At 35.0% G+C, this 27652-nt stretch overlaps 1 protein-coding gene across 4 annotated transcripts in view; it reads left to right on the plus strand.

Annotated features, from left to right (window-relative positions):
* DOP1A (DOP1 leucine zipper like protein A) overlaps positions 1-27652 on the plus strand; it is a 111518-nt gene that overhangs the window by 35333 nt on the left and 48533 nt on the right. For all 4 annotated transcript variants that reach the window (XM_049653945.1, XM_049653947.1, XM_049653946.1 and 1 more), the window contains exons 3-11: positions 283-464; positions 8165-8335; positions 11190-11379; positions 14734-14832; positions 20544-20643; positions 21395-21504; positions 22396-22504; positions 23848-23968; positions 25571-25690. In XM_049653945.1, the coding sequence (XP_049509902.1) occupies positions 283-464; positions 8165-8335; positions 11190-11379; positions 14734-14832; positions 20544-20643; positions 21395-21504; positions 22396-22504; positions 23848-23968; positions 25571-25690 (1202 nt within the window). The remainder of the gene's footprint in view (positions 1-282; positions 465-8164; positions 8336-11189; positions 11380-14733; positions 14833-20543; positions 20644-21394; positions 21505-22395; positions 22505-23847; positions 23969-25570; positions 25691-27652) is intronic.

Consider the following 27652-nt stretch of genomic DNA (forward strand, 5'->3'; position numbering starts at 1 on the left):
GGCGCCCAAAATATTTTGATTTTTTAAAATAAAAATGGTATTTCTGTTAACGTGGAGTGGTTTGGTTTTTTTTAACAAAATAATTTTTTTGCATCCTCAGTTTTAATTTTAAATGTGTATATTGATAGATGTAACTAAGACAGGAGTTCTTTGGCATCTTTTATAACTTTTTAGAATGTAAAGAAGTCCTGTAAGGATTTTTGAAAATTCTGTGCTAGGAAATGGAAATAAAAGATATAATGTTTTTGTTTTTCTCAGCTGAATTAAAATGTTTTCTTCAAGGTTTTACAAAATAATGCAAAGTACCAGGTAGTACCCAAAAAGCTGACTATAGGCAAACGCCTAGCTCAATGCCTACATCCAGCATTACCAGGTGGAGTTCATCGAAAGGCACTTGAAACATATGAAATTATCTTTAAAATCATTGGACCCAAGAGACTTGCCAAAGATCTTTTTTTATACAGGTAAGAATAATTTTTTATGTATAAATAAAATATATTTTTAACTATGTTATGCTTTGTGCAGTAAAAGCTAAAGTACTGAAAACTCCTTAATGAAGTTTTTAGGTATCAATGTCAAATATTTTGATAGTTAGGTGCTTCAGAAAAATTTAGGATGTTCCTTAATGTTAAATTTTTTTCTTTTTCTATGTCATTTATGATTTTTACTTAAAATTGTTGAGACTACAGTACTTTCTGCCTTTTTAAACTTAAGGACTACCCTGAGAAAAAAATAAGATACCTTTATCTCTCAGCAGCTTTCAATGTAGTTGACCATTCTTTACCTGGAATAGCCTTTTTCTGTTGGTTTACATTCTCCAGTTTACTTTCTCAATCTTGATATGGACATATGGAGTTTTGTTTTGTTTTTTAAGTTTTATTTACTTTGAGAGGAGAGCGAGCAGGTGGGGAGGGGTAGAGAGATAGGGAGAGAGAGAATCCCAAGCAGACTCTGTGCTGTGATAGCACAGAGCCCCATGCAAGACTCAAATTCACAAACCATGAGATCATGACCTGAGCCAAAATCAAGGTCAGACACCTGAGTGAGCCACTTAGGCATCCCTGGACATACAGAATTTCTTAAAGTTTGCTTAGTCTTATGTTTTCACTTTATATTCTTTTGTTGGGTGGGCATATTCACACCCATGATTTATCTTTTAAGTGCTGACTCCCAACTTGGGATCACCAGTGTTGGCTCCTGCTTTAAACTTCTGGATTACTTGCCATCTCTTTGTGGTTCTTTAAAAGCAGCTGAAGCTCACCCTCTTCCAAACTAAATTCATTTTCTATAAACCCAGCCTTTTGCAGTGCACTAAAGTTCAGTAAATGGCACCATTGTCCATCCATTTACATGAGCCTGAAATCCAAGGGTTACACTTAATAACTTGTTTTCTTTGCCCATATTCTTCTTCCCATGTACATTCTCTCACTAGGAGATGTGTTTCATCGGTGAAGCACAGGAGCAGAGGAATCAAAATAGTTTGTCTTTACTACTAACCAGCTCTGTGATCTTGGATCATTTTCTTCATCTCTCTGTGTGTATTCTCATTTGCAAAATGAGAATAAGATTACCAGTTTCACAGGATTGTTAATAGAATTAAAAATGTAAATATATATAAAGTGTTTAGAACAATGTGCAGCATATAGGAAGTACTCAGTAATTGTTACCTATTGTTCCGATAGATGTTCCAATACATCTACTTATTTCCACCCTCACTGGCAGCGTCTATTCTAAGTAAGCTTTATCTCTAGCTTGGTCTTTGTCACTGGCCTTCTAACATTCACATAATATCTTGTTCTTACCCTTTTATACCCTTTTCTCCATACAGTACCAGAGTAAACTTTTTAACACATTAAATAGATGTCATCCCCCTGCTAAAAACCTCCATTGACTTCTTCCTGTTACTTAAAGTCAAAATCAAAGCCCTTACTATGTTTCTAAAGTTTTATATATTTTGGCCCTGCCCCTGTCAATTACCTCCAGCTCCTGCCACTTTCTACCCAATTTACTCCATTCTGTAACACAGGTCTCTTTGTTTATTGTTTCTCATTTTTTTCTTTTTCCCCCTCACTCTGTAACGCTCTAATCCAAATCACTGATTAAATACCAAATCCCCAGAGAAGACTTGCCTAGTTATCCTATCTATAAGAGACTTTCTTCATCATTAGTACTCAGTGGTTTTACTGTGATGTATTTAGAGGGAGGTATCTGTATTTATCCCAGTTGGGACTCATTGGGATTTTTAAATATATGAATCAGTGACTTTTATCAATTCTGAAACTCTTAAAATTGCCTTGATTCCATCTATTCTGTCTCCCCTTTTTGGAACTATGAGTAAGCATGTGTTAGATCTTCTCACTCTGACTTTCCCATTTCTGATCCTCTCTTCCTTGTTTTTAAACATCTTATCTGTGCTGCATTCAGGGTACTTTCCTCTTACCTAGCTTCGAGGTCACTAGTTCGTTCTCTCTCTCTCTCTCTCTCTCTCTCTCTCTCTCTCTCTTTTCATATAGATGTAAAATTTTTTCTTAACCTTATTGACATATAATTGACTACAACACTAAGTCTAAGGTATACAACATATTATTTGATATATGTATATACTGTGAAATGATTACCATAAGTTTAGTTAACACATCCATCATAACCTCAGTTGTGATTTTTTTCTTATGACGAGAACTTTTAAGGTCTATTCTCTTTTAGCGACTTTCAAATACAGTATTGTTAACCCTAGTCACCATCTGTACATTACATCCCTGTAACTTATTTATAACTAGAAGCTTGTACCTTTGACCACCTTCACTCATTTCTCCTCCCCCCACCTGCTAGGCAACCACCATTCTCTTCTCTGTTTTTATGAGTTTGATTTTCTTAGATTCCACATTTAAGTGAGACCATACAGCATTTGTCTTTCTCTGTATGACTTATTTCACTTAGCATAATGCCCTAGAGATCCATCCATATTGTCACAAATGGCAAGATTTCTTTTTTTCCATGATTAATTATACTCCAGAGAGAGAGAGAGAGAGAGAGAAAGAGAATGTGCGTGTGTGTGTACATGAGTGTGTGCATGTGCATAATCATGTGTGACACTTTATCCATTCATCTGTCAGTGGACACAAGTTTCCATGTCTTGCTATTGGAAATAATGCTGCAGTGAACATGGGAATGCAGATATCTCTTCAAGATCCTGATTTCATTTCCTTCAGACATATAGCCAGAAGTGGGATTTCCAGATCATATTGTAGTTCTATTTTCAATTTTTTGAAGGACCTCCGTATTATTGTCCATAATTGCTGTACCAGTTTACATTCCCTCCCACAGTGTACAATGATTCTATTTTCTCCACTTCTCCAGCATTTATTTCTTGTCTTTTGATAATAGTCTAACAGTTGTAAGATGGTACCCCATTGTGGTTTTGACTTGTATTTCCCTGATGATTAATGATCTTGAGCACATTTTCATGTGCCTATTGGCCATTCCAGTATCTTCTTTAGAAAAATGTTCAGGTCCTTTGCCCATTTTTTAATTCGATTATTGGAGGTGTTTTTGCTATCCAGTTATGTGAGTCCCTTATATTAATTTTGGATATTAATTCTTTATTAGATATGTGGTTTACAAATATTTTCTCTCATTCGATGGATTGACTTTTTGGTTTATTGATCATCTTTTACTGTGCAGTAGCTTTTTCATTTGATGTAGTCCTGGTTGTTTATTTTTGCTTTTTTTGCTTGTGCTTTAGGTTTCATATCCAAAATATCATTTCTAAGACCAATATCAAGGAGCTTTCCCCCTATGTTTCCTTCTAAGAATTTTATAGTTTCTGGCCTTATATTTAAGTCCCTAATTCAAGTTAACTTTTGTGTGTGGCATAGGATAGGGGTCTAGTTTCATTCTTTTGCATGTATATATCTAGTTTTCCTCTTTCAGTCTTGACATTGGTAACTCAGACCTCATTTCTTTTTTTTTTTTTTTACTTTGGTCAGTCTTGTCATGGGTTTATCACTTCAGTTTTTTTTTTTAATGCAAACTTTTAGCTTTGCTGATTTGCCTTACTGTGCATATATGTTTTATCTTTAAATTCTGCATGGATGTCTTAAAAATACCATCTGAAGTCAGTAACAGGTTTTTAATGGTAATAAATACTACATTCCAAAGAGAAAGCACTTAAAAAGAAAAGCTGAGAATTGCTGAATCAATGTGTGTAATTCTCTATTAACAGATAGATTTTCCTTTCTTTTCTTTTTTTTTAATTTTTAAATTTTTAATTTTTTAAAATGTTTTTATTTATTTTTGAGACAGAGAGAGACAGAGCAGGGGGAGGGGCAGAGAGAGAGGGAGACACAGAATCTGAAGCAGGCTCCAGGCTCCAAGCTGTTGCACAGAGCCCGACACAGGGCTCGAACTCACGGACTGTGAGACATGACCTGAGCTGAAGTCGGACGCTTAACCAACTGAGCCACGCAGGCGCCCCTGGATTTTCCTTCCTTAATGCAATATTTTTCTTTTATAATTCATGCCTGCTACTTTTTCAACTTTAAAATAACACAAATTTTACCTTAAGAAACATAGCTATTTTACAAAATTGCAGTATATCTGGAGCATCTGGGTGACTCAGTCGGTTGAGTGTCTGACTTCAGCTCAGGTCATTATCTCACAGACAGTGGGTTCGAACCCTGCGTCAGAGTCTGTGCTGACAGCTGAGAGCCTGGAGCCTGCTTCAAATCTGTGTCTCCCTCTCTCTCTGCCTCTTCCCTGCTCATCCTCTGGTGTCTCTCTCTCTCTCTCTCTCTCTCTCAAAAATAAGCATTAAAAAAAATAAAAAATAAATTACAGTATATCTCATTTTGTCACTGGTATGTTACGTAAAAATAGTAAATTATCTCTAGAATACCACTTCTAGAAAACCATTTCTAAATATGGCAGACATTCTCACATACACATTTTGGAGTAAAATTATATTGCTATTCTATAGTTGTTAAAAGCATACCTAATTTAAAAACTAAAGTTTATATTAATGTTGGACTTTTTATTTTTCATTAAGTAATTTCTTTAATCTCGAGGTTTATGGTTTAGCATAATTACATACAAAGACTTTGTAAACTTGTATAAACTATATTTTGATAAAATATCATCTTGCCTCTTTGGGCTTATTTTTTTAAACATGATACAGTATATGGTTGTGTTACTAAGAAGGCTAGATGTGCAGTTTGAGTACCACAAAGTCTTAAATGTGTATGTAAGATTTTGGTAAAACAAATTTGGACCTCAGGCTGGAGAGAGATTTTAGAGCGGTGATCATTTAGGTGGCAGTTGAAGCCATGAGAATAATTGAGATCACCCAGGTACATTGTGAATAAGAAGGAAGGAAAAGGAAGACCATTCTGTGAATATTTAGTCAGTGAAGGGGAACAAGAGTCAGAGATAGAAAATGTAGCAGGAAATAGCTAACGTGGAAGCCAAAAGGGAAGAGAGTTTCAACGGAAAATTGTAGGTGACAGTATCAAATATTACAGGCAAAGCAAATAGTAAAAGGGCTGAAAATAGAGCATAGGATCTGGCAGTTAATAGACATTGCTGATGATAATGAGAATAGTTTCATTAGAGGGCATAGAAGTATCCTGATCGAAGATCAGATGACAGGTGATAAATAGGGGAAAATGCATACTTTTTTTTTTTTTAATTGAAATGGGAAGATAGGTTCAAGCCAGAATGCAGTGAAGATAAAGGATTTGGGATTTTGTTGTTGTAATTTATTCTCTTTTTAGACTCACAGATAACCACAATTGTGTTGAAAGGCAAAGATGTAAGTGGAAGAAGATAGATAGAAGTTATCAGAAAGGGGGCACCTGGTTAGCTCATAGTATGCAACTCTTGATCTCTGGGTTGTCAGTTTGAGTGCCGTGTTGGGTGTAGAGATTACTTAAAAAATAAAATATTTTAAAAAAAGAGAAAGAAATTAAAAGTGTGAAAAGGAAAATGGATGAAGCAGGATTCTGGCAAAGGTCGGCATTGGACACTGCAGTTTATGGAGGAAGGTAGCTTTGAGGAGGCTTCAACTATAAATTTAAATCAGACTGCCTAAAATTAGAGGCAGGAATGTGGGAAACTCAGGGAGTTCTCTCTTGATGACCTCTATTTACTGTACAAACTAGGAGCAAGAGATTCTTAATTCATTTGTTAAGCAGTCACTAAGTGCAAGAGGACTTGGTGCTAGGGACTTAGGATACAGAAACAGAAAGATAGTCATGGTACCTTGCTTTCTGATATTTACGGAATTACTTATTAGAATTAATAAAAACAGAATTACTTACTAGAATAAATAAGTATTGGGTACTATGGGAATATAAAATAGGGAGCCTAACCTAGTCTAATTAAGAGACATTCTCCTCCAGGGAATGGCTTAGGCTAATTCCTGAAAGTCTAGGAGTCAACAAAAAGGACAGAAGTAAGGGAGCAGTAATTGAACCTGTCAGAACAGCTTGTGGAAAGGCCTGGACGCTAAAAAGAGCATGGAAGGATTTAAAACAAACCTGAAAGGAATTCTTCAGTATAGCTGGAGCAGAGGGTGCAGGAGTAAAATGGGTGAGTTTATGTGAGCTGTACAGAGATATGGAGTAGCAAAATGTTAAAACTGTGTTAAACTAGACTGTATCCTAAAGGCATCAGGAAGCCAATGAAAAGTTTTACTGAGGACAGCTGCTTCAGGGCAATACTGAAGCAGTACCTGGTAAGTCATGATGACTGAGCTGTATATAATGGTGGTGTCTTCTAAGAAAAAGTGTGGTAGAGATGGAGATAATTTACAGTATTTAAAAAATATCTAGAAGAGTGACTTGGAGAGAAAACTTAGTGATTGATTATAAGTTAGAGAAGATTTTTTTTTAAAGGGTAAAGGATCACTTTTAAATTTATAACTTTTTGGTCACCCAGACAGATGGTGATGCCATATTTTAAAATTGTGACATTTGAAGACTGTGAAATAGCTAGCTAGCTAGCCACTGGCTTTTGAGTCTGAAACTTAGGTGAGAAATCTGGGTTTAATGGAAGTAGAAGTCATCAATATGCAGGATAGCATTTTGAGCCAATCGGTATAACTTATTATTTCATCAAAATATAAATTAAGGTTTATATACATATGTAGGTGATGAAATTTTGGGGTGATGGTGGCATGGTCCAGAGCCGACAGCCAAGAAAGAATTCTTACAGACGTCTTTGGTGCAAAAAGGCGATTTTATTAAAGCATGGGGACAGGACCCATGGGCAGGAAGAGCTGCACTGGGGTCATGATGGGTAACTGATTATATACCTTCAGGTTGGGAGGGGGTCAGGGATAGAGTAAGTCTCGAAGGTATTTTGGATGCAAGGTCTCCAGGACCTTGAGGGGCTAGCTTTTGCTAGGGAAATGCCATTTATTACCATTTAATAAAATGTCAGTCATGAGACCCTTCAGATGGATATCAGGAGGCCATAAGCTTGGAGTATGATTGCCAGCACATATCTTGGGGCAGTTGAGATAAAGGAAGTTTCCAAAGGAATTTTTTTTTTTAATTTTTTAATGTTTATTTCTTTTTGAGAGAGAGAGACAGAGAGTGAGCAGGGGAGGAACAGAAAGAGGGAGACACAGAATCCAAAGCAGGCTCCAGGCTCTGAGCTGTCAGCACAGAGCCCGACATGGGGCCCGAACTCATGAACTATGAGATCATGACCTGAGCCAAAGTGGGACACTTAACCAACTGAGCCACCCAGGTGCTCCTGAGGGATTTTTGTATGTTAAAGTAGGCTTACAGGATCCTCGAGGTTGGGTTAATGTTAAGCTAAGATTCTCTTTTGCCCCTAGCAAAGCAAAGGCAACTGAGCTCCTAGAGGGAAGTCACACTGCCTGTTTCATGGATTTGTCAATGGGCTGTAGGCAATAAGGGGATTTAATGTTTCATTAGCCTTAGTTTCCCACATCACCATGGCAAGCACCCTTTCCTTTGTTCTTGGGTAGCCAGGAGTGTTCAAGGAATATCACACATATTCTACCTGGGGGAAAGGGTCTGCCAGCCTGTATTTTGCCCTCAGCTTGCCCCACTCTCCCTCATCATATGTGCATATGAATTAATATTTTGTAGTTAATGTGCTTCTCCTTACCCCCATTTATTTCTATGTTTTTAAACAGTTCTGGATTATTTCCTCTTCTTGCAAATGCTGCCATGTCTGTGAAACCAACATTGCTAAGTTTGTATGAGATATATTACCTGCCTTTGGGTAAAACACTGAAGCCTGGTCTACAAGGATTGCTAACTGGTATTCTGCCTGGCTTAGAAGAAGGATCGGAGTACTACGAGAGGTGAAATGGTGCTACTGTTGTTGCCACTAAGTGATCAAAGGCCTGGATTTGTCACCAAGTATCCTTGGATCGATAATGTTTTAACATCACAAAAATTAATTATTCTAGACCCTTGAATATATCACGTGAAGATTTCTGTAGCAAAAAATAATTATTGTAATATATCTAGTTTGTGTATTGCACTGAAAATATAGCTAAGAGCACAGACTTGGGAGATAGATGACTGGGTTCAAATCCTAGCTAAAAAGAAAGTTTTTTTAACATGTCTGAAGTTTTTTAAGTTTCCTCATCTATAAAACACACATAATACTTATTTCATTCTGTTGTTATAATAATGAAATCAGTCCAGTTCCTAGCACATGTAAGTCGCTCAAAAAATTGTGACCCATAATTTAAAATAATACAATATATAAGAATTTAAATTAATAAAAGAATGGGAAATTGAACTATGTGCCAACAGTTTTTAAATTCTTAGTGGTAGAAAAGAGCCTAACACCAAGTACAGTGATGTTTTACTGGCTGTTGACATGATGCTCTTGATATTTTAATTTTTCAAAGAACATGAATTAATGCATCTTGGAGCCTATTATTTCTTAGGAAGTTTATAGTTGTAGACAGCACATGATGGTGTTAACTATCTTTAATAGCTTGTTACTGATATTCTCACCAAAAATGAAATTATGAGTTGAGGTAGCAAACATAAAAAAGGCCAAACTTAATTTTATGAGTACACTTAATGACTTAAATTTAATTTATTCTAGAGCACTCACCAGTTACTCTATTTTATGGTGGTTTATATGTTTCTGTAATATAGTCAGACTCTAACCCTGAAAATACTAGATTACGCTCCTGAGCTACTTTGAGAAAATATAATTTTGGTCCTCAAAATTTATCATTTTCTTTTGTTAACTTTTTTACTTGCTTACAGTTTTAGAAACATGTTTTATTTCATTTAGTGTATAAGTCCATTTTATTTTAAATTTTAAATTGTTGTATTCTAAGGGAAGCACTTAAGTTTGCTAGTTGCAATTAAAAATATAACAGTGAATAATGATTTTTAGGGCTATAGTCTGTGTTTTGTCTTGTTAATGTGTCTTAGTCAGTTTGAGCTGCTGTAACAAAATGAACAGCTAATGAACAGCAAATTTATTTGTCCGAGTTGTAAAAGCTAGAAGTCATTATCTGAGTACCAGCATGGTCATATTCTGGTGAGGGCCCTCTCCCTGGTTCGTAGCTGGTGTCCTCACATAGTGGAAGGGGCTACAGAGTTCTGTGGGATTTCTTTCATAAGAACTCATGACTTACGCATACCCCAAAAGCTCCACTTCTCCTGATGCCATCATTTTGGGAGGATAGGGTTTTAATATGACCTTTTGAGGAGACATTCAGACCATAGCGTTATGTTTTAGTAGCTTTTCAACACAAAGTATAATAAAGGGATTGATAAATGTGTTCTTTTAATCTATAGATATATTAAGGCCAGAAGGGAGTACAGTGTTAGGTTAAGTCACAGAGCAAGTAAGCAGTAGAACGCATCATCAGATTCTTTTGATTCTGACTCTACTACAGTGTAATAAGTTTTTATGTATTACATTATTCTATATTTGAAACTAATCATAAGTAATTAATTTTTGAATGCAGTCCTTAATAAAGCAATAATGTATCTTTGATTTTGTTATAGGTGTAATTCATTAAAGTTTTGTAAATTATAAGATGTGAGGGCGATCTGGCTGTGATATCTGTCACCCCATTGATTTGATCGCCAGGGTTGATTTAGCTGACCTGGCTCGCTAAGCAGGTGTCTCTCTTCCCTCACCACTCCATGTGTGCCCCTCCCAAAGCTGTGTGCTTAGTTGAAAGGGATGATCTTCCCTGATAGAGGAGTACTGTTCTTTGGTCAAGGATATATGAGTAGCTACATTCCCCTGCTAGAATCCCCAAGACACTCTCAAAGTTACTGTGAGTTGCATAATATGATTTCAAAGAAAAGGAAACATTTGGAAAATGTCCTTTAAGAATTTCATAGAAATCCAAGAGAAAATATTTTCTGCTACAGGATTACTGTTAACTAAAATGTATATGGTGGTCTGGGACGCCTGGGTGGCTCAGTCTGAGCATCTGACTCTTGATTTCGGCTCAGGTCATGATCCCACCCAAGGTCATGGGATCGAGCACCATGTCAGGCTCTGTACTAAGCATGGAGCCTGCTTAAGATTCTCTCTTTCTCTCTCTCTCAAATAAGATAAAATGAAATAAAATTAAATTAAAAGTAAATAAAAATTAAACATAAATAAAAATTAAAAATAAATATGAATGTATATGGTGTTTAACAACTCACTAACGTAGATAGGACTTGGGGTGTTCTTTTTGTTGTCATTGTCTTCATTTTACAGATCGGGAAACTGAAGAAAGATTAACTGATTTCTCCAACTTACAGCTAGTAAATGGGGGAGCCAGGACTTAAATCCAGTCCTCTAAAGTATGTGCTTCTCCCAGTCTATCGCATTTGTCTCCAGGGCACGGCATGTAAACTATACTGTGAATGCTTTCATACATTCCAGAAAAGAAGAATTTATTTTTAACACTGTGAAACTAAATGCTTCTCTCTTTTTTTTTAATGTTTATTTCTGGGAGAAAGGGAGAGAACACAAGTTGGGGAGGAGCAGAGAGAGAGGGAGAGAAAGAATCCCAAGTTGCTCTGCACTATCAGGGCAAAGCCCGGCATGGGACTGGATCTCACAAACCATGAGATCATGACCTGAGCCGAAGTCAAGAGTTCGATGCTTAACCAGCTGAGCCACCCAGGTGCCCCCTAAATGCTTCTCTTGTTAAGCCACTCTGTTTTGTACCTCAGAACAAACACTTTGCTGGAGAAGGTTGCTGCTGCAGTGGACCAGTCCGCATTCTACAGTGCCCTCTGGGGGAGTCTTCTCACCAGTCCTGCTGTGCGTTTACCAGGAATCACATATGTTCTCGCCCATTTGAACAGAAAGCTTTCCATGGAAGATCAACTTTATATAATTGGCAGTGATATTGAGCTAATGGTAGGTCTATATGTGGTTGCTCATTTAACATACTTCTCAAGAGCCAGGCACACTATTACAGACAGACATTGAGAATCGTGCCACAAAGTTCCTATTTTCACGGAGCTTACACTTTTCATCAAGGAAACTTAAAGACAAAATTAGTCACTAATTATTCTTTTTAAAATCTTCAAAAATTTCTTTTCATGGAAAAAGAATTGTAGGTTATATGTTATCTCCAACTGTTATTCAAGCAAATAAATGGTCCTTATTACCATCTTGCTAACTGATCAGACCACTGTTAATATAGCCACATTAATTATACCCAAGCGAACCTTCTCTTCAATCATAGCTTTCATTATGGGAAAGATGGGTTTTAGATTCTGTATGGGAATTTTTTAAGAAGATCTCTAGTACCAAAGTAGATGGTGAAAAATTGTACCAAAAAAATCACATTGATTAAACTTTTTAATTTCTAGATGAAGAACAAAAGGAAACCTTTTATCTCTGTAGTGCTATCTCTGAAAACTAGCAAAGGAGTAAACAACAAACCCTCAAAGGCACTTTGAAAAGTTTTTTTAAAAATTGTGATTAACCATCCCATACTTTTCTCCCATCTGACTATGAGATTTTTATGCAGATTTTGGTTACATTTATTAAACTGTAATAAACATACACTGAAAATAACATCTTGTGTGTACAGTTGTATGAATTTTGACAAATGCCTATAGTCAGGTAATCAATACACTAATCAAGATAAAGAACATTTATATCACCCCACAAAGTTCTTCTGTGCCCCTTTGTGGTTACTTCTCTTACCCTGTGTTCCCAGGCCCTTGCAAACACTGGTCTGGTTTCTGTTTCTATAGTTGTGCTTTTTCTAGAACATTACATAGATGGAATCATACAATATCAGCCATTAAGTCTGGTTTCTTTCACTTTGTATAACATTTGAGATTCATCCATGTGTTTGTATATATCAGTAGTTAGTTCCTTTACATTGCTGTGTAGTATTGTATTGTATGAATGTACCACAGTTTGTTTATTCATTCACCAGTTAACGTTTGTTTCTGGTTTGGGCAGTAATGAATAAAGCTGCTATAAACAGTTGCGTACAGTTGTTTGTGTAGAAATATGTTTTTATTTCCTGGGAAAGTATTTAGGAATAGGATTCCTAAATGGTTCATATTGTAAAGGTATGTTAACTTTTTTAAATAACAGCTTTATTAAATAATTCACATACCGTAAAATTTATCCTTTTGAATTATACAATTCAACTTTTTCCACAAAGTGATGCAATTATCACTTATCTAATTCTGAAAACCTTTTTATCACCTCAAAAAGAAACCCCATAGTCATTAATCTCACTACATTTTTCCCTCGCTCCTGCCACTAGTAACCATTAATCTTCCTGTTTCTATAGATTTGCCTATTCTAGATATTTCATACTAATGGACTTATACAATATAGAGCCCTTTATGAATTACCACAATGTTTTCAATATTCACCTATGTTGAAGCATGTATCAGTACTTCATTTCTTTTTATAGGTTGAATAATACTACTTTGTATGGAGAATACCACATTTTATTTAGCTGTCCATCAGCTGATGGACATTTGAGTTACTTCTTTTCTGGCTATTATAAATAATGGTCTGAACATTTATGTTCAGAACATGCTGAACACCTATGTTTTTGTGTCAGCATAGGTTTTCATTTGATTTAGTAGTGGAATTACTGGGTCATATGGTACCTGTGTTTAACTTTGAGGAACTGGCAAACTTTTCCAAAGTGACTACACCAGTTTATTTTTCCACCAGCAATACATGAGGGTTCCCATTTGTCACATCGTTTTCAAACGTTGTTATTGTCTGTCTTTTTATATAGGACACCTTAGCAGGTGTGAAGTGTTATTTCGTTATGGTTTTGATTTGCATTTCCCTAATGTCTAATGACATTGAACATATTTTCCTGTGGTTATTGGCCATTTTTATATCTTCTTTGGAGAAGTGTCTCTTCAAATTCTTTTCCCATTATTGTGTTATTTCCTTTTTGTTGTTGAACTGTAGGAGTTCTTTATATATTCTGGATGTTAAACCCTTGTGTCTGTGATTTATAAATATATTCTCTCATTTTGTGGACTTGTCTTCTCATTTTCTTGATACTGTCCTTGGAAGCACAAAAATTTTAACTCTGATCAAATCCAGTTAATCTGTTTTGTTTTTTGTCATTTGTGCTTTTAGTGTTAGATACAAGAAATTGTGTCTAATTTAAGATCACAAACATTTCCTCCTGTGTTTTCTTCTAGTGTAAGTTTATAAAACACTGCCAATTTTCCAAAATGACTATACCATTTTGATGCAGATTTTTAAATGTATTGCTAACATTTCCTTTTAATGAGTTAATGGAAATTTTAAACAAGTCACTTTATTTCTTTAAAAAATAAATGTCATAATTGAAAAACTATTTGTAACATATCACAAAGGACTAACTTCATTGTTATTCAAGGAGCTACTATAAATAAATAAGCAACTATTAACAATCAAGTGGAAAAATGGATTTGAACAGATAATTTACCTAATAGAAATACAAATAAACATATGAAAAGATGCTCTATTACTTATAATAGAAATAAAAATTTACACCAGGATACCAATTGTCATACATCAGATTGGCAAAAATTAAAAAAAAAAAAAAAAAAAAAGGCGTGAGTAAACATGAAAAAACAAATTGTCACACATAGCTGGTGAGAATATAAATGTACATAACCTTAATGGGAAGCATTCTATTCATGTTGCAAATGCATATCCCCAAGACCCAGAGATTCTACTTTAAGGGATTTATCCTATAATGTACATCTGTATATTGTATGTTGCAGCATTATTTAGTAAATATTTACCAACAGTACTAGTGTCTATTATTAGGAACCTATTAAAAAATTAGGATTCATCTATGAAATAGAGTATCTCTTTGACCATGAAAAAATAATGAAGCTCTTTATGTAGTGTTAAGAAAAGATCTCCAAAATATATTGTTAAAAGAGAAAAGCAAAGTTTGGGATATATGCATGTATGTTTTTATTTACTTACATTTCAGAAAATAGTCACCAATAATACTGGTTGCATTGTAGAAAAGAAGTCGGTTGGGAGATAGATATGGGAGAGAACTTTTTGCTGTATACTCTTTTGTGTGCCTTAATTTTTTTTAAGCCCTCATAATATATTTACCTATTTATTCAAAATAATATAAATACATTTTAATTAGTGATAAACTGAGAAGCAAACTTTTATTTATTGGAAAAAATGAAACATTCCATTTGCACAGTAAATATTTCCCAATGTAACAGACAAGAGATGTTAAAGGCTCTTTTATTTCAGGTAGAAGCAGTAAGTACTTCCGTGCAGGACTCAAGTGTACTTGTACAGAGAAGCACACTGGACCTCATACTCTTCTGTTTTCCCTTCCACATGAGTCAGGTAACAACATTAATAATGATATTAACATAAGGAATTCTTTGGAAAATCCTAGAATCCTCATGTAGTTATTTTTTTTAATAGAATTTAGGTTGAATTCTTTTGTTTTATAAATTTGTAAGTATAATACATAAAAAGCAAATTTTTCAAGGAGTGGAATTTTTGGGAATTTGGGGGAAAAAAGGTTTATTGATTTGGATAAGAACATGGAAATTGAAATTTTAAAATTTCATACCTTTTAAAAAAGTTGTAACCTATGAAAAACAAAAGATAATCATTGCTAACTCTGAGTGAGGCAGGTCTCTGAGACCTAGGTTCACCTAGCTGTTATCTCTGTCATGATGTTACCTTTTCTTGGTTTGGCGATTTGGTGATGTATGTTAGAACTTTAGCAGTGTTGGCTGTTGGAAAGCCAAATATTCAGTCACTGTGACATTCTCTAGTACTTTTATTACAAATGAGAGCAGTTAACAAATCATGAGTGAAGTGTTTCACTGGTAGAACTTAAGTGAATCAATGTTCTCATTTTTAAAGAAATGGTCTAAATTCTTTCGAGTTCTAAACTTTGAAAAGTTATGAGCACCAATATGTGAACATTCAGAATGGTACAACAAAAGTAATAAGATATGAAGAATTTCTGCCTTGGAAAACTTTATTTCTAAAAAGTCATTAGCAGAAAAGACTATTGTTTGGGAGTTTTGTCAGAGCTGTGGTTAGTAGATAAACTGGTGGATTTTCATTATGATTTGTCATACTCAGCTTTTTCTTTATTACTTTATTCCGTTTGAAATTGAGTTGTTAATAATTGGAGAATTTTATACTTCATTGTCTATATTGCCCCTAATTGGGACACAAACTATACTCAGTTTCAATTTTTTTAAATGTTCCATCCTTAAACCAGAAGCCTTTATTCTGTCTCTGACTTTTCACAGAAACACCTGCTGGGACATCAGTGTAGTCTGAACTTACCAGTATAGGGGTGGGCATACAGCTCACAAGGTAATAATGAGTTTGATTTGAATATGCTAAAATAACGTATATGGCTCAAAAGCTTAAAATGTCTGTTATCTGGATCTTTATTGAAAAAAAATGTATTGACCTTTACTCTTAAACCTTCCCCGTCTTTCTTCCCTTCCAGGCATTCAACATTTTTTACTCCTTCAGTGTACGATAGGTGACTCAATAAAATGTGAGGGATTAAGTCATGGTAGACTTAAACTGGGAAGAACTTAATTTGTAATCTCATTAGACCAGTGTTTCTCAACCTTTTGTTTAGCTGAGTTTCCTTCAGTACTTTCTTACTCTACCTCTGTATCCCTCCCAGCCAAGATTTTCTCAAGCCTTGCCTTCTATAATTTGTATTATAAAAACAATAGCTATGTTTAAAGTTTTTTTTAAGTATGTACCCTACCCAGAGCCAATATTTTCCACCTATTACCATACCATGTTTTTAGATTACCTGAGAGTATGGGTGAAGTTGTCATCTTTGTTCTCCATTTTCCTCTTTCCATATCTTGCATATAATTTTAAGCAAATACTGATTGTAATTGTAACTTAACAGAGCCTTTATTACCTTGTCCCATAAGTGATTACTATTAAGAGCTTCAGCAGTTGACAGGTTATTAGACTCTTTTTACTTATTTCATGGAAAGTTGACCCTAATCTCTAACATTTGTACCTTTAAGTGAGAATTGTTTTCCATATTAGAAATATGTGGTGATGTCAACAGTAAGCAAGAAGTGACTTCCGGGGCACTTCGGTGGCTCAGTTTGTTGAGTGTCCACCTCTTGGTTTGAGCTCCAGTCATGATCTCACCGTTCCTGAGATCGAGCCCCATATTGAGCTCTGTGCTGTCAGCGCAGAGCCCGCTTGGGATTCTCTCTCTTTCTCTCTCTCTCTCCCTCCTTCCCTCCCTCTATCTCTCTCTCTCTTTCTCTCTTTTTTTCCCTCTTTCTCCCTCTGTCTCTGTCTCCCTGCCTCCAGCCCCGCACATATGCACGCTCTCTTTCTTTCAAATAAATAAATTAAAAAAAAAAAAAGAAGAAGAAGTAGTAGTGACTTCTTTAAGAATAGTTTTTTTTTTTTTTCGGGGCGCCTGGGTGGCTTGGTCAGTTAAGTGTCCGACTTCGGCTCAGGTCATGATCTCATGGTCCGTGAGTTCGAGCCCCACGTCGGGCTTTGTGCTGAGAGCTCGGACCCTGGAGCCTGTTTCAGATTCTGTGTCTCCCTCTTTCTCTGCCCCTCCCCTGTTCATGCTCTGTCTCTCTCTGTCTCAAAAATAAATAAACGTTAAAAAAAATTAAAAAAAAAAAGAATATTTTTTTTTCTCAAAATAAGATTGGGAGACATTAGTACTTTTCAAGATTTTGTGGCAGTATCTGTAATCTTCATATCTGATGTTAGATCAGCAGTTCTCAAATGCTTTGGTTTTAGGACCCTGTTATACTCTCTAAAAATATTGAGGATCCTAAAAAAAAAAAAATCTTTTGTTTATGGAGGTTAGATTTATCTATATCATACTAGAAATTAAAACTGACAGATTTTTAAATATTTACTAATTTACTTAAAGCTAACAGTAACAGAGTTATCATGTTAGTATAGATAACATTTTATGAAAGTAACTCTTCCAACACATTGAAATAATTAGTGAATAGAGTAGAAATTTTCCACAGATTTCTTTAATGTATGCTCTAGTATGGAACAAAATGTTCATATCTGCTTTTGTATCCAATTTGTTGTGATTTTTTTCTTTCATTTGAAGTATATGAAAAAAAATCTGATCTCACACTGATATGTAATTGAAATAGGGAGGAGTGTTTCAGCAGTCTTTTTGTTGTTGTTGTTAAAACAGCATATTCTTCTTTGATACTACACCATAACTCAATAAGTAGTGGTTTTTTAAAATGTTTATATATTTTGAGAGAGACAGCGCGTACACATGAGTGGGAGAGGTAGAGAAAATCTCAAGCAGGCTCTGTGCTGTCAGCATGGGGCCCAACGTGGGACTTGAACCCATGAAACCATGAGAGATCATGACCTGAGCTGAAATCAAGTTTCAGATGCTTAATCAACAGAGCCACCCAGGCACCTTTCAATAAGCTGCAGTTTGTAAAAAATTAGTTGCACTATGGAATCTGAAACCATATCAATAAACTTTTCATGTTCTGTTTCATGAAAACCTGCTGGTCTTTCTTACCCTTGAATGGATGTTTTACCCAAATATGCTTTTGTAACATCATGGTTGGTTATTTGGAAAATGTTAGTTGCCGAATTATGCAGATCTTTCAAAGGTTAACACAGTAACAACTATCACATTTCTTACTGTCCCCACTGATCTCATCAGTAAATTTTTTTAGGTATTGGGAAGCTTTCAAGCCAATTTAAGTCAGTACATACAGTTTCAAGCCAAATAACAAATTTTATCGGGGTGTCTGGTGGGATCAGTCAGTAGAGCATGTGAGTCTTGACCTCAGTGGTGGGGCGGGGGGCCGGGGGGAGGCAGGAATGAAGTTTGAGCACCAAGTTGGGTGTAGAGACTACTAAAAAATAAAATCTTTAGGGTGCCTGGGTGGCTGAGTCAGTTAAGCATCCACCTCTTGATTTCAGCTCAGGTCATGATTTCATGGTCGTGAAATCAAGCCCTATGTTGGGTTCTGTGCTGGGAGTGGAGCCTGCTTAAGATTCTCTCTCTCTCCTGCTCCTCCCCTGCTCCTCCCCTGCTCCTCCCCTGCTCCTGTCCTCTCTTTCTAAAAAAATAAAACAAAAAATCTTAAAACAAAAATTCAGATTTTCTCGTAGAAGCTCTAAATTTATTATTTGTAATGATGAATATGAATTGTTTTTGTTGCAGTGACACTTTATTTTTGAGAAAATATGTGCCAAGTGTTCAAGCCTGATAATCATAGTTTGTATCAATCACTCTTTCAGGCAAAAGTGGTATTTGATGAAAAAAAAAGCCGATAGTACAGCTCACAATGCAAACAGTCACACAAGTGTTTTTCCTCAAGACATCCATCATTTTTTTTTTTTTTGAGAGAGAGAGCGTGAGTCGGGGAGGGGCAGAGAGGGAGACACAAAATCTGAAGCAGGCTCCAGGCACCGAGCTGTCAGCACAGAGCCTGACAAGGGGCTCAAACTCAGGGACCACGAGATCATGACCTGGGCCGAAGTCGGATGCTCAACCGACTGAGCCACCCATGTGCCCCTAGTCATCCATCATATATACTTCAGTATATGTCAGAAGTGTTTTGTGTATACTCCCCATTTCATTACACAGGATATTAAAAGACGTGTGTTCAGGGACTAATATTTAATAAAACAAACTTCTGTTTCATCAACAACGTTCTTGAGTGAAACTGGCTTTTCTTTTTCTTTGTTTTTAATTTTACTAGAAGTATATGGCAGTAAAGAATACCATGACCACAAGTACAGTAGATGCCACTGCTGTACTGCTTCTTTTCATGCTAAGATGCTGGCAGTTTTACTCAGCATTGCATAATCAGAGCAAATGCCACACATCAAAAAAGGCAGATAACATTTTGGAATTGTCATGAATATAGTTTTTACCTCGTGGACCCCCTGAAAGAGTCTTAGAGATCCTCAGGAGTTCAGGGGCCACACTTTGCGAATTGTTTAGATTAATAAAGACCTCTGTGTTCAGATGAATGACCATAATTTTTTGGCTATTGATGATCTGTGTTCTGTAACATCTCAGTTATTTCTCGAAGATTCCTTTAAAACATGTAAGCTGCTTAATACTGTCAAGCATGGCGTAGTAAAAAGTTGAGAAGTCTATGCTAAAGAAGTCAGTTCTCAAAAATAAAGTTAATTTTTTTGTAAAGTCCATTCTCTGTCTAGGTGAGGCAATAACCAGACATTTGAATTTGGCTAAGTACTTAGGCCCTTTTTATTCTAGAGTGATTGTTAGACTAATTGATTTCCACGTTACCTTCTAATGCTCAGGGTCCAAGATTCTCTTTTAAAGTGATTATCTAGAAATAGTCTTAAAATTAATAGCAATTTAACTAGCTGCCTTCCTGTTATCTTTTAACTTCACCTCTTTTAGTGAAAACCAGATCTTCTTTAGTATATTTTTTAAATATCTAATTAAGGCTATTAGGAAGGATGCAAAGAAAAATTATTTTCTCTTTAGAAGATCTTGAGTAACATGAAAAAAAAAAGATTTGTTAAAGCTGGATATGGGCACAAAAAGCATTCATTATATTTTTTATATTTTTCTGTATGTTTGAAATACTACAAGATAAAAATTTTTAAGAGATCAGGAAATGAAAGGCTTGAAATTGATGAAGATCATGAACATCTAAAGTAATTACCACCAGTTGACACAGCTATGAATGTAAAAGACTAAAGACATGATTTTCTTGAGTTGGTTCCATCTTACTCCATTTTTTGTTTTGTGTCAGAGCTTGCTAATTCTGGATAGGATAACGAATTTTAAAATGGAGATTAAAATAATTGAGGTATAGTTTCACGTATGCAACTAAACAGCTGCGTTACCTTTTCTTATTGTTCCCTAATCTGTAAAATGGCAATAACCATTCCTGTGTTTGAAGAGTCAGATGAGTCTTCTATGAAACTACCTCATAAGCCCTAAAGTTCTGAGCGTATTGCAAGGTGGTATGTTTTTTAAAGAGGAAAAAAAAGAATGTGTTTTTGTATGTGATGAAATACAACTACATCTTTAACTTTTTCAGGCCACTCGACCAGATATGATCAGGATCTTGTCAGCAGCTCTTCATGTAGTACTGAGGAGGGATATGTCCCTGAACCGAAGACTTTATGCATGGCTTCTTGGTAGGTGTTTGATGTGTATGGTCTTAGCTTGGGAAAGATACAGGGAAATTTGCCATACATAAGTATTATCAAGTTTCATGTGTGTCCTAAATGAAGAAATTAATAGTTTGCTTAAATAGACAATAAAAATGTAAATAGGATTAATTGTGTATTATATGAAGAAATTTCAAAATCTTCTTAACATTAGAGGCTATTTTAACCCATTCCTGTTTCCTTTGACAAGATTTTTTTCCTCCTATAAATTGAGGCTGTTATACTGTGAGTATGTAGACAAAAAAGGATAAATAATCAAAATAATAACATAATTTCCAAAACTTTGAAGTCATCAAAGGAATCAGAACTATTACTGCTGACCCACACATGGTACCTTACCAGTCTCGCACTCAAGCAGTAAGTTCTTTGTTTTTCCATACTTTGAGTGTTTGGCCCATCCACAACTCCTTACTGCTTAAAGTGAAAAGATAAAATATAACTTATCTGGGATTTTCTGAATCTTCAGTTATTTCACTATTTGTTAGATTGAAAAGAAAAATATTGGATAATGCTGGAAGAATACTATGATACTCGCTTATGTATTGAATTGGTTTCCCTTTATTAAATTATCTAAAATGATCTCTCTTGCTGACATTGATTGGCCTACTAATTGGTAAGTGTTTGGTGTTGTTTTTGAGATATTTGGTGTTTTGGTATTTAATGAACAACAGTTTTGAGAATTCCAGTATAATTTATTTTGCCATTTGTTTCCATGGAGGTTTTGATAACAACGGTGCTATCATAGGACCCAGAAGCACAAGACACAGTAATCCTGAAGAACATGCTACTTACTATTTCACTACCTTTTCAAAAGAATTGTTGGTCCAGGTAATGAATGCTTTCATTTTATTTTTTGGTTACTCCCTGATCACTAGAGTTAACAAGTGTAAGACAAGGTCCTGCCTTAATTGAATTAATTCATCACTGACGGTGGAGACAAGACTCACAAACTTCCTAAGAATGATTATAACAAGCAAATGATTACAATACAATGAGTAAGTAATCTTAAGATAGACTCATTTCTGTGTCAGTCCAGAGATTGCTTAATTTGATCTCATAACTTTATTAATACATAGTTACAGCTTCTTACCTGTCTGCCCTGTGAATTGGAGCTCTTCCAAAAATGGGCTAGGACCTCTGTTATATCCTCTGAAGCCTTGGGAAAATTTGGGTTGCATGAGGAATCTAAATGTGGTAAAACTGCTATTGTAATGGAAAAGTTAAAATGAGCCATACTTTTATATTATTTTTACTTTATATTCAAGATAAAGAGATTTGTTGGTATCCGAAGCATTTTTAAATGAGTGAAGTTATAAGAATATAGTTTTGAACTACCAATGGGAAGACAATTGTATAATAGCAGATGTTGTCATGATACTGTGCCATAGTTTGGAGCATCGATGATGATGTTAAATAGAAACACTTTTTTCTTTTAGGCAAAAATTCAAATAACCATGAATTTATTTTTCTAGATTTTCTTTAACTTTTCCACTTTTTTTCTAGAGCAAATGTAAGCACTCTTTTTTTCTCTCAAGATGGATGAATAAAACCTTTTTTTCCCCCTTAGCAGAGGAAAAAAGCTAACTTCAGTGAAAGAGTTTCAGAAAAGCAATAGATGTAAATCTCCATTACATATGGTCGTATTTAAATTTTTTTCTTAAGAAAAGTGTCTTTGAATCTGTTTATTTAAATGAGTAATGTACTTTTTCTTTTTTAAAGGCAATGGTGGGCATCTTACAAGTGAATGGATTTGGAGAAGAGAGCACTTTAATGCAGGATCTAAAACCTTTTCGTATTTTAATCAGTTTACTTGACAAACCTGAGCTAGGTAATGTATACTGTCATAGGACTTAAGATCACATGTGGTTGTTTTGTACTGTCTCATAATAAAAATAAGATAAAAGTCATTATGTAGAAAAATTGCTATATTTTGAGGTGGACTTTAAATACAGGTTCTCAACAATTTCTTACCTAAAATTTACTCCAGAACATTAAGAAGATACGTATGTATACATCCAACACATATGTTCTCATATTTTACCCTATACTATATATGTAGTGGATAAGTCATTTTAAAGATAATGTCTGAGCTCTTCCTAATCCTGATTAAGTTACTGAAACATTTGTGATCTCTCATGACTGTCCTAGTTCACAAAACTCAAGGACTTGAGCAAAAATATTTGGGTTCTATCCCTCAGCTTGATTCCCTACATCCCCTTTGTTTTGTGTGTTTTCCCTTTCTTCATTGTGTATTTCTTTTATAGTAGATTTATTGGGAAGTTAGTTATGGCACCTGAGACAGAAATTAAGAAAAACCAAAAGTAAGGGTGCCTGGGTTGCTCAGTTGGTTAAGTGTCCAACTTCAGCTCAGGTCATGATCTCACAGCTTGTGAATTAGAGCCCTATGTCAGGCTTTGTGCTGACAGCTCAGAGCCTGGAACCTACTTCAGATTCTGTCTTCATCTTTCTGCCCCTCCTCTGCTCACTCTCTGTCTCTGTCTCCATCTCTCCTTCTCAGATATAAAAAATAAAACGAAACAAAAAGAAACCCAAAAGTAGCAAATATATATGTCTTCTCACCAACTCTTAAAATAAAAATGAAAAATTTTAAATATAAAAATAACTTGAGCTGTATCAATGGCTTTCAGAATGTGTTTTAGCTATTGTATAATAATAAATAAAGCTCTTCAAAATTTTTTTAAAGAGATGAGTATCTATTGTAGCAATACTTTGTACAAAAACTTTGTGGGTTTTTGTATCATTTAAAAAAACAATAGTAGTAATATAGATAGTATTTCTTGAATCCTCATTATATTCTGGGAACTACGCTACCCACCTTGTAAATATTTTTTCCTAACCCTTGTAACAGCCCTGTAAGTCTGGTATTATTATCCTCATTCTAGATGAGGACACTAAAACTCAAAGACATTAAATAACTTTCCAAGGTTATTGCTGTTAACTGTCAAACACACTTCCTTTGTTCTGTAATTTTTATTATGTCAACCTATAGTTAAATAACCATTTATTCGGATCAAAATGTGAAGCTCAGTTTGCATCCAGAAAAATATTTTTCAAATACTTGTTTTAAAGTATCGTTTGATCAGGCTAATTTGTAAATAATCATGATTTGTCAGTGCTCATTATTGTCTTTAATATGTATATTAATTTTAGGACCTGTAATTCTGGAAGATGTCCTAATTGAAGTATTTAGAACATTATATTCGCAATGCAAAGCAGAATTGGATCTTCAAATGGAACCACCCTTCAGCAAGGATCATGCTCAGTTAAGCAGGTGGATTACCAAAAAATTAAGCATGATATGAAGATGTCCTCATTCATCATATGACATTTGTGTTCTGAATGATAAATTTGATTTAAAATATTACCATATTTTGGTAATATGAACTCTCATTACTAACTGCACTGATTTTTTAGGCATTTACAGCCTGACTATATAGTAGAACCAGCACCAGGGTTGGTTCTAACCAGTTAATGTGAAGATACAGATTTCAGGGAATTTATTCACACTGTTCAAACTCACGAGAGATTAATTGCCACATGTCAGTTAATAATGGAAGTTGTACCTTCTTGCGAACTAGGCCTGGTGGTTTGCGTGCGGTTGTGCCTCTTGGTTACTCGACACTCTCAGGAGACCAAATCATAATTCAGAAAAAGACTTAAATGTAGAGTTAAATGAATCAAAGGGCACCAAGTGCTCCTTAAACAATTTCTTTTCAAGTTATCATTATTTCTTCTTTCAGTTTTATATATATCTTTTTTTTTTTTTTTTTTTTTTTTAATGCCTGGGACAAGTCCTGTAATATTAGTATATCCTCTTCTCTAAGTCAGTGGTAGATTCATTCATGTCAACAAGGTCTTACTTTTTCATTTCTTGTCTACTTTTAGCAGCTTACGTGTTTTCCAGTCTCATCTAACATGACAAAGTCACAAGACTACAGTTTCTTTTACATAATCTGAATTCCATTTGTCTCTCCTTGGTGAAGCTTTGGATATAACGTGGGCTTTCCTAAAACACAGTTTTGTATATTTTAATGCAGTTAAAATTTTAACATTTTAACACAGTTTTTGATTTCTATTAAGTATCCGTGAATCTTTATTTGAGAAGTTAATATTGACTATCCTGGTACTTGATTTCATTCTGTACTCTGCCTGATAATTTATATTGCCCCATTGAATATTCAGTTAGTCATTTGTACTATGACATGCTAGCTGTATTGATAGTACCACAATATATATAAAAACAACTGTTTTCATTATTAGGAGGGGTGGCAGGAGATAGTAGGTAGGTGGGTTGTTAATAGGCCAGAGGGCTCCCACTAGAAATAAGGTATTATTCCTGATGGAGTTTCAATAATAATGGCAATTTACAGTATTATTTTGTTGTTTTTCAGCTAAGAACAATAATTTGATTGAAACTCACCAGAATAAACTTAACCTTTCTTAAGCAAATTCTGAATAGCACAGGAAAGCAGACAAAATTCTTTCAAAATCAAGGCTGTCAAAATCAAATCACTACTTGGTTTACATGTGCTGGGGAAACAAAAGAATGTAATGCCAGGTTAACAGGCATTCAAAATTCAAAAATAACTTGGTGTTCTTTTGCTGAAGCAGAGCTATTTTTTTCTCATGGAAGGCTGATTTCTGATCATGATCATACATTTGAGTTATGATAACCTGAATTTGGAAAATACACATAAAGTCATAGAGTGGCAGTAGATAAAAATGATTTGTTGCAGTTTTCTCGCTAGCAAGTGTTCTAGCAACTACCTAGGAATATCTAGGAATATGTAAGTAACATTTGCACTCAAATATAATTTTGAAAAAATAAATGTTAACAATTCTTAGTTTTGGTTTGTTTCTTTTTCCTTTTTAGTAAATTAAGGGAAAATAAGAAAACAGCAGAGCTGATTAAAACTGCCAACCTTCTCTTTAATTCCTTTGAGCCTTATTATATGTGGGATTACGTTGCACGTTGGTTTGAAGAATGTTGTAGGTATGTAAAACTGTTTCATTCATTTTATTTTAATAGCATCCAAAGCCAAACTTTTTTTTTAACTTCCTGAGTCTAATGAAAAGAATATTCTTTTATATATTTTACTACTTTTGACAACTATTAATTATTTAGTAGCCATAATCTGACTATGTCCTATCACTCTAGAATATAGAATCCCTGATCATATAAGCTTAGAATTGAAAAGGAGTTTAGAAAATGAGTTATTTAGTCACCAGCATAGATGAAAGATTTTCCCTCTTCAATCTATAGTAATCCAATTTTTCTTTGTTGTAGAGAAAATACCAAATTTGTGGCTTCTGATTCAGCACACTTCACCAAAATGGTTCCCACTTTTAATAACAAAAACTTCCTTTGTCATTCTTGTGTTTTTTTAAAATCATAGAACCAGCCCATATTGTCACTGGTGAGTGATAAAAACCCTCTACCTCTTACGACATAAAGATTGAAAACCCTAAAATACTGGTGAACCTGAGTAGAATCTCTGTATTCTACACCAGATCCTCTCAGAACCGGATAAACCCCTCAAGCCTTGGGAGCATATAGTCAGAAAGTAAGCAGGGCGCCTGGGTGGCTCAGTTGGTTGAGCGTCTAACTTCAACTCAGGTCATGATCTCGCAGTTCATGAGTTCGAACCCTGCATCGGCTTCTGTGCTGACAGCTGAGAGCCTGGAGCCTGCTTTGGATTCTGTGTCTTCCTCTCTCTCTGCCCCTCCCTGGCTCACACTCTGTTTTTTCTCTGTCTCTCAAAAATAAATAAAGGTTTAAAAAAAATTTAACAGAATGGGAGAAGATATTTGAAAATGACATATCAGATAAAGGGTTAGTATCCAAAATCTATAAAGAACTTACCAGACTCAATACCCAAAAAACAAATAATCCACTGAAGAAATAGGCAAAAGACATGAATAGACACTTCTCCAAGGACATGTGAAAAATGAAAAAATTCTCAACATCACTCAACATTACTCATCATCAGGGAAATACAAATCAAAACCACCATGAGATATCACCTTACACCTGTCAGAATGGCTAATTCTAACTCAGGCAACAGATGTTGGTGAGGATGCAGTGAAAGAGGATCTCTTTTGCACTGTTGGTGGGAATGCAAGCTGGTGCAGCCACTCTGGAAAACAGTATGGAGGTTCCTCAAAAAACTAAAAACAGAACTACCCTACTACCTGGCAATTGCACTACTAGGCATTTATCCACAGGTACAGGTGTGCTGTTTCGAAGGGACACATGCACCCCAATGTTTACAGCAGCACTATCAACAATAGCCAAAGTATGGAAAGAGCCCAAATGTCCATCGATGGATGAATGGATAAAGAAGATGTGGTATATATATACAATGGAGTATTCCTCAGCAATCAAAAAGAATGAAATCTTGTCATTTGCAACGACATGGATGGAACTGGAGGGTATTATGCTAAGTGAAATTAGTCAGTCGGAGAAAAACAAAAATCCTATGACTTCACTCATATGAGGACTTTAAGAGACAAAACAGATGAAAATAAGGGAAGGGAAACAAAAATAATACAAAAACAGAAGGGGACAAAACAGAAAAGACTCATAAATATGGAGAACAAACTGAGGGTTACTAGAGGGGTTGTGGGAGGGGGGATGGGCTAAATGGGTAAGGGGCATTAAGGAATCTACTCCTGAAATCATTGTTTCACTATATGCTAACTAATTTGGATGTAAATTTTAAAAAATATAAAAAGAATTAAAAATTTTTTAAAAAGTAAGGATATATGATCTCAGATTTAGAAGTCTTAAAAATATAAAACATTAATCCCTTTAATGATTTAGAAAATTGTTTGCTTATTCAATAGATAATGAGCACCTAGGTATATAGACAGTCCCTGTCTTCAAAGACCTTATAGCGGGAACAAGTAAAACACGGACATATTATTTCTAGTATTAAAGTTACAGATACCTTCA

Source organism: Panthera uncia (assembly GCF_023721935.1).
Source record: "Panthera uncia isolate 11264 chromosome B2 unlocalized genomic scaffold, Puncia_PCG_1.0 HiC_scaffold_24, whole genome shotgun sequence".
In the NCBI taxonomy this organism is placed as follows: domain Eukaryota; kingdom Metazoa; phylum Chordata; class Mammalia; order Carnivora; family Felidae; genus Panthera; species Panthera uncia.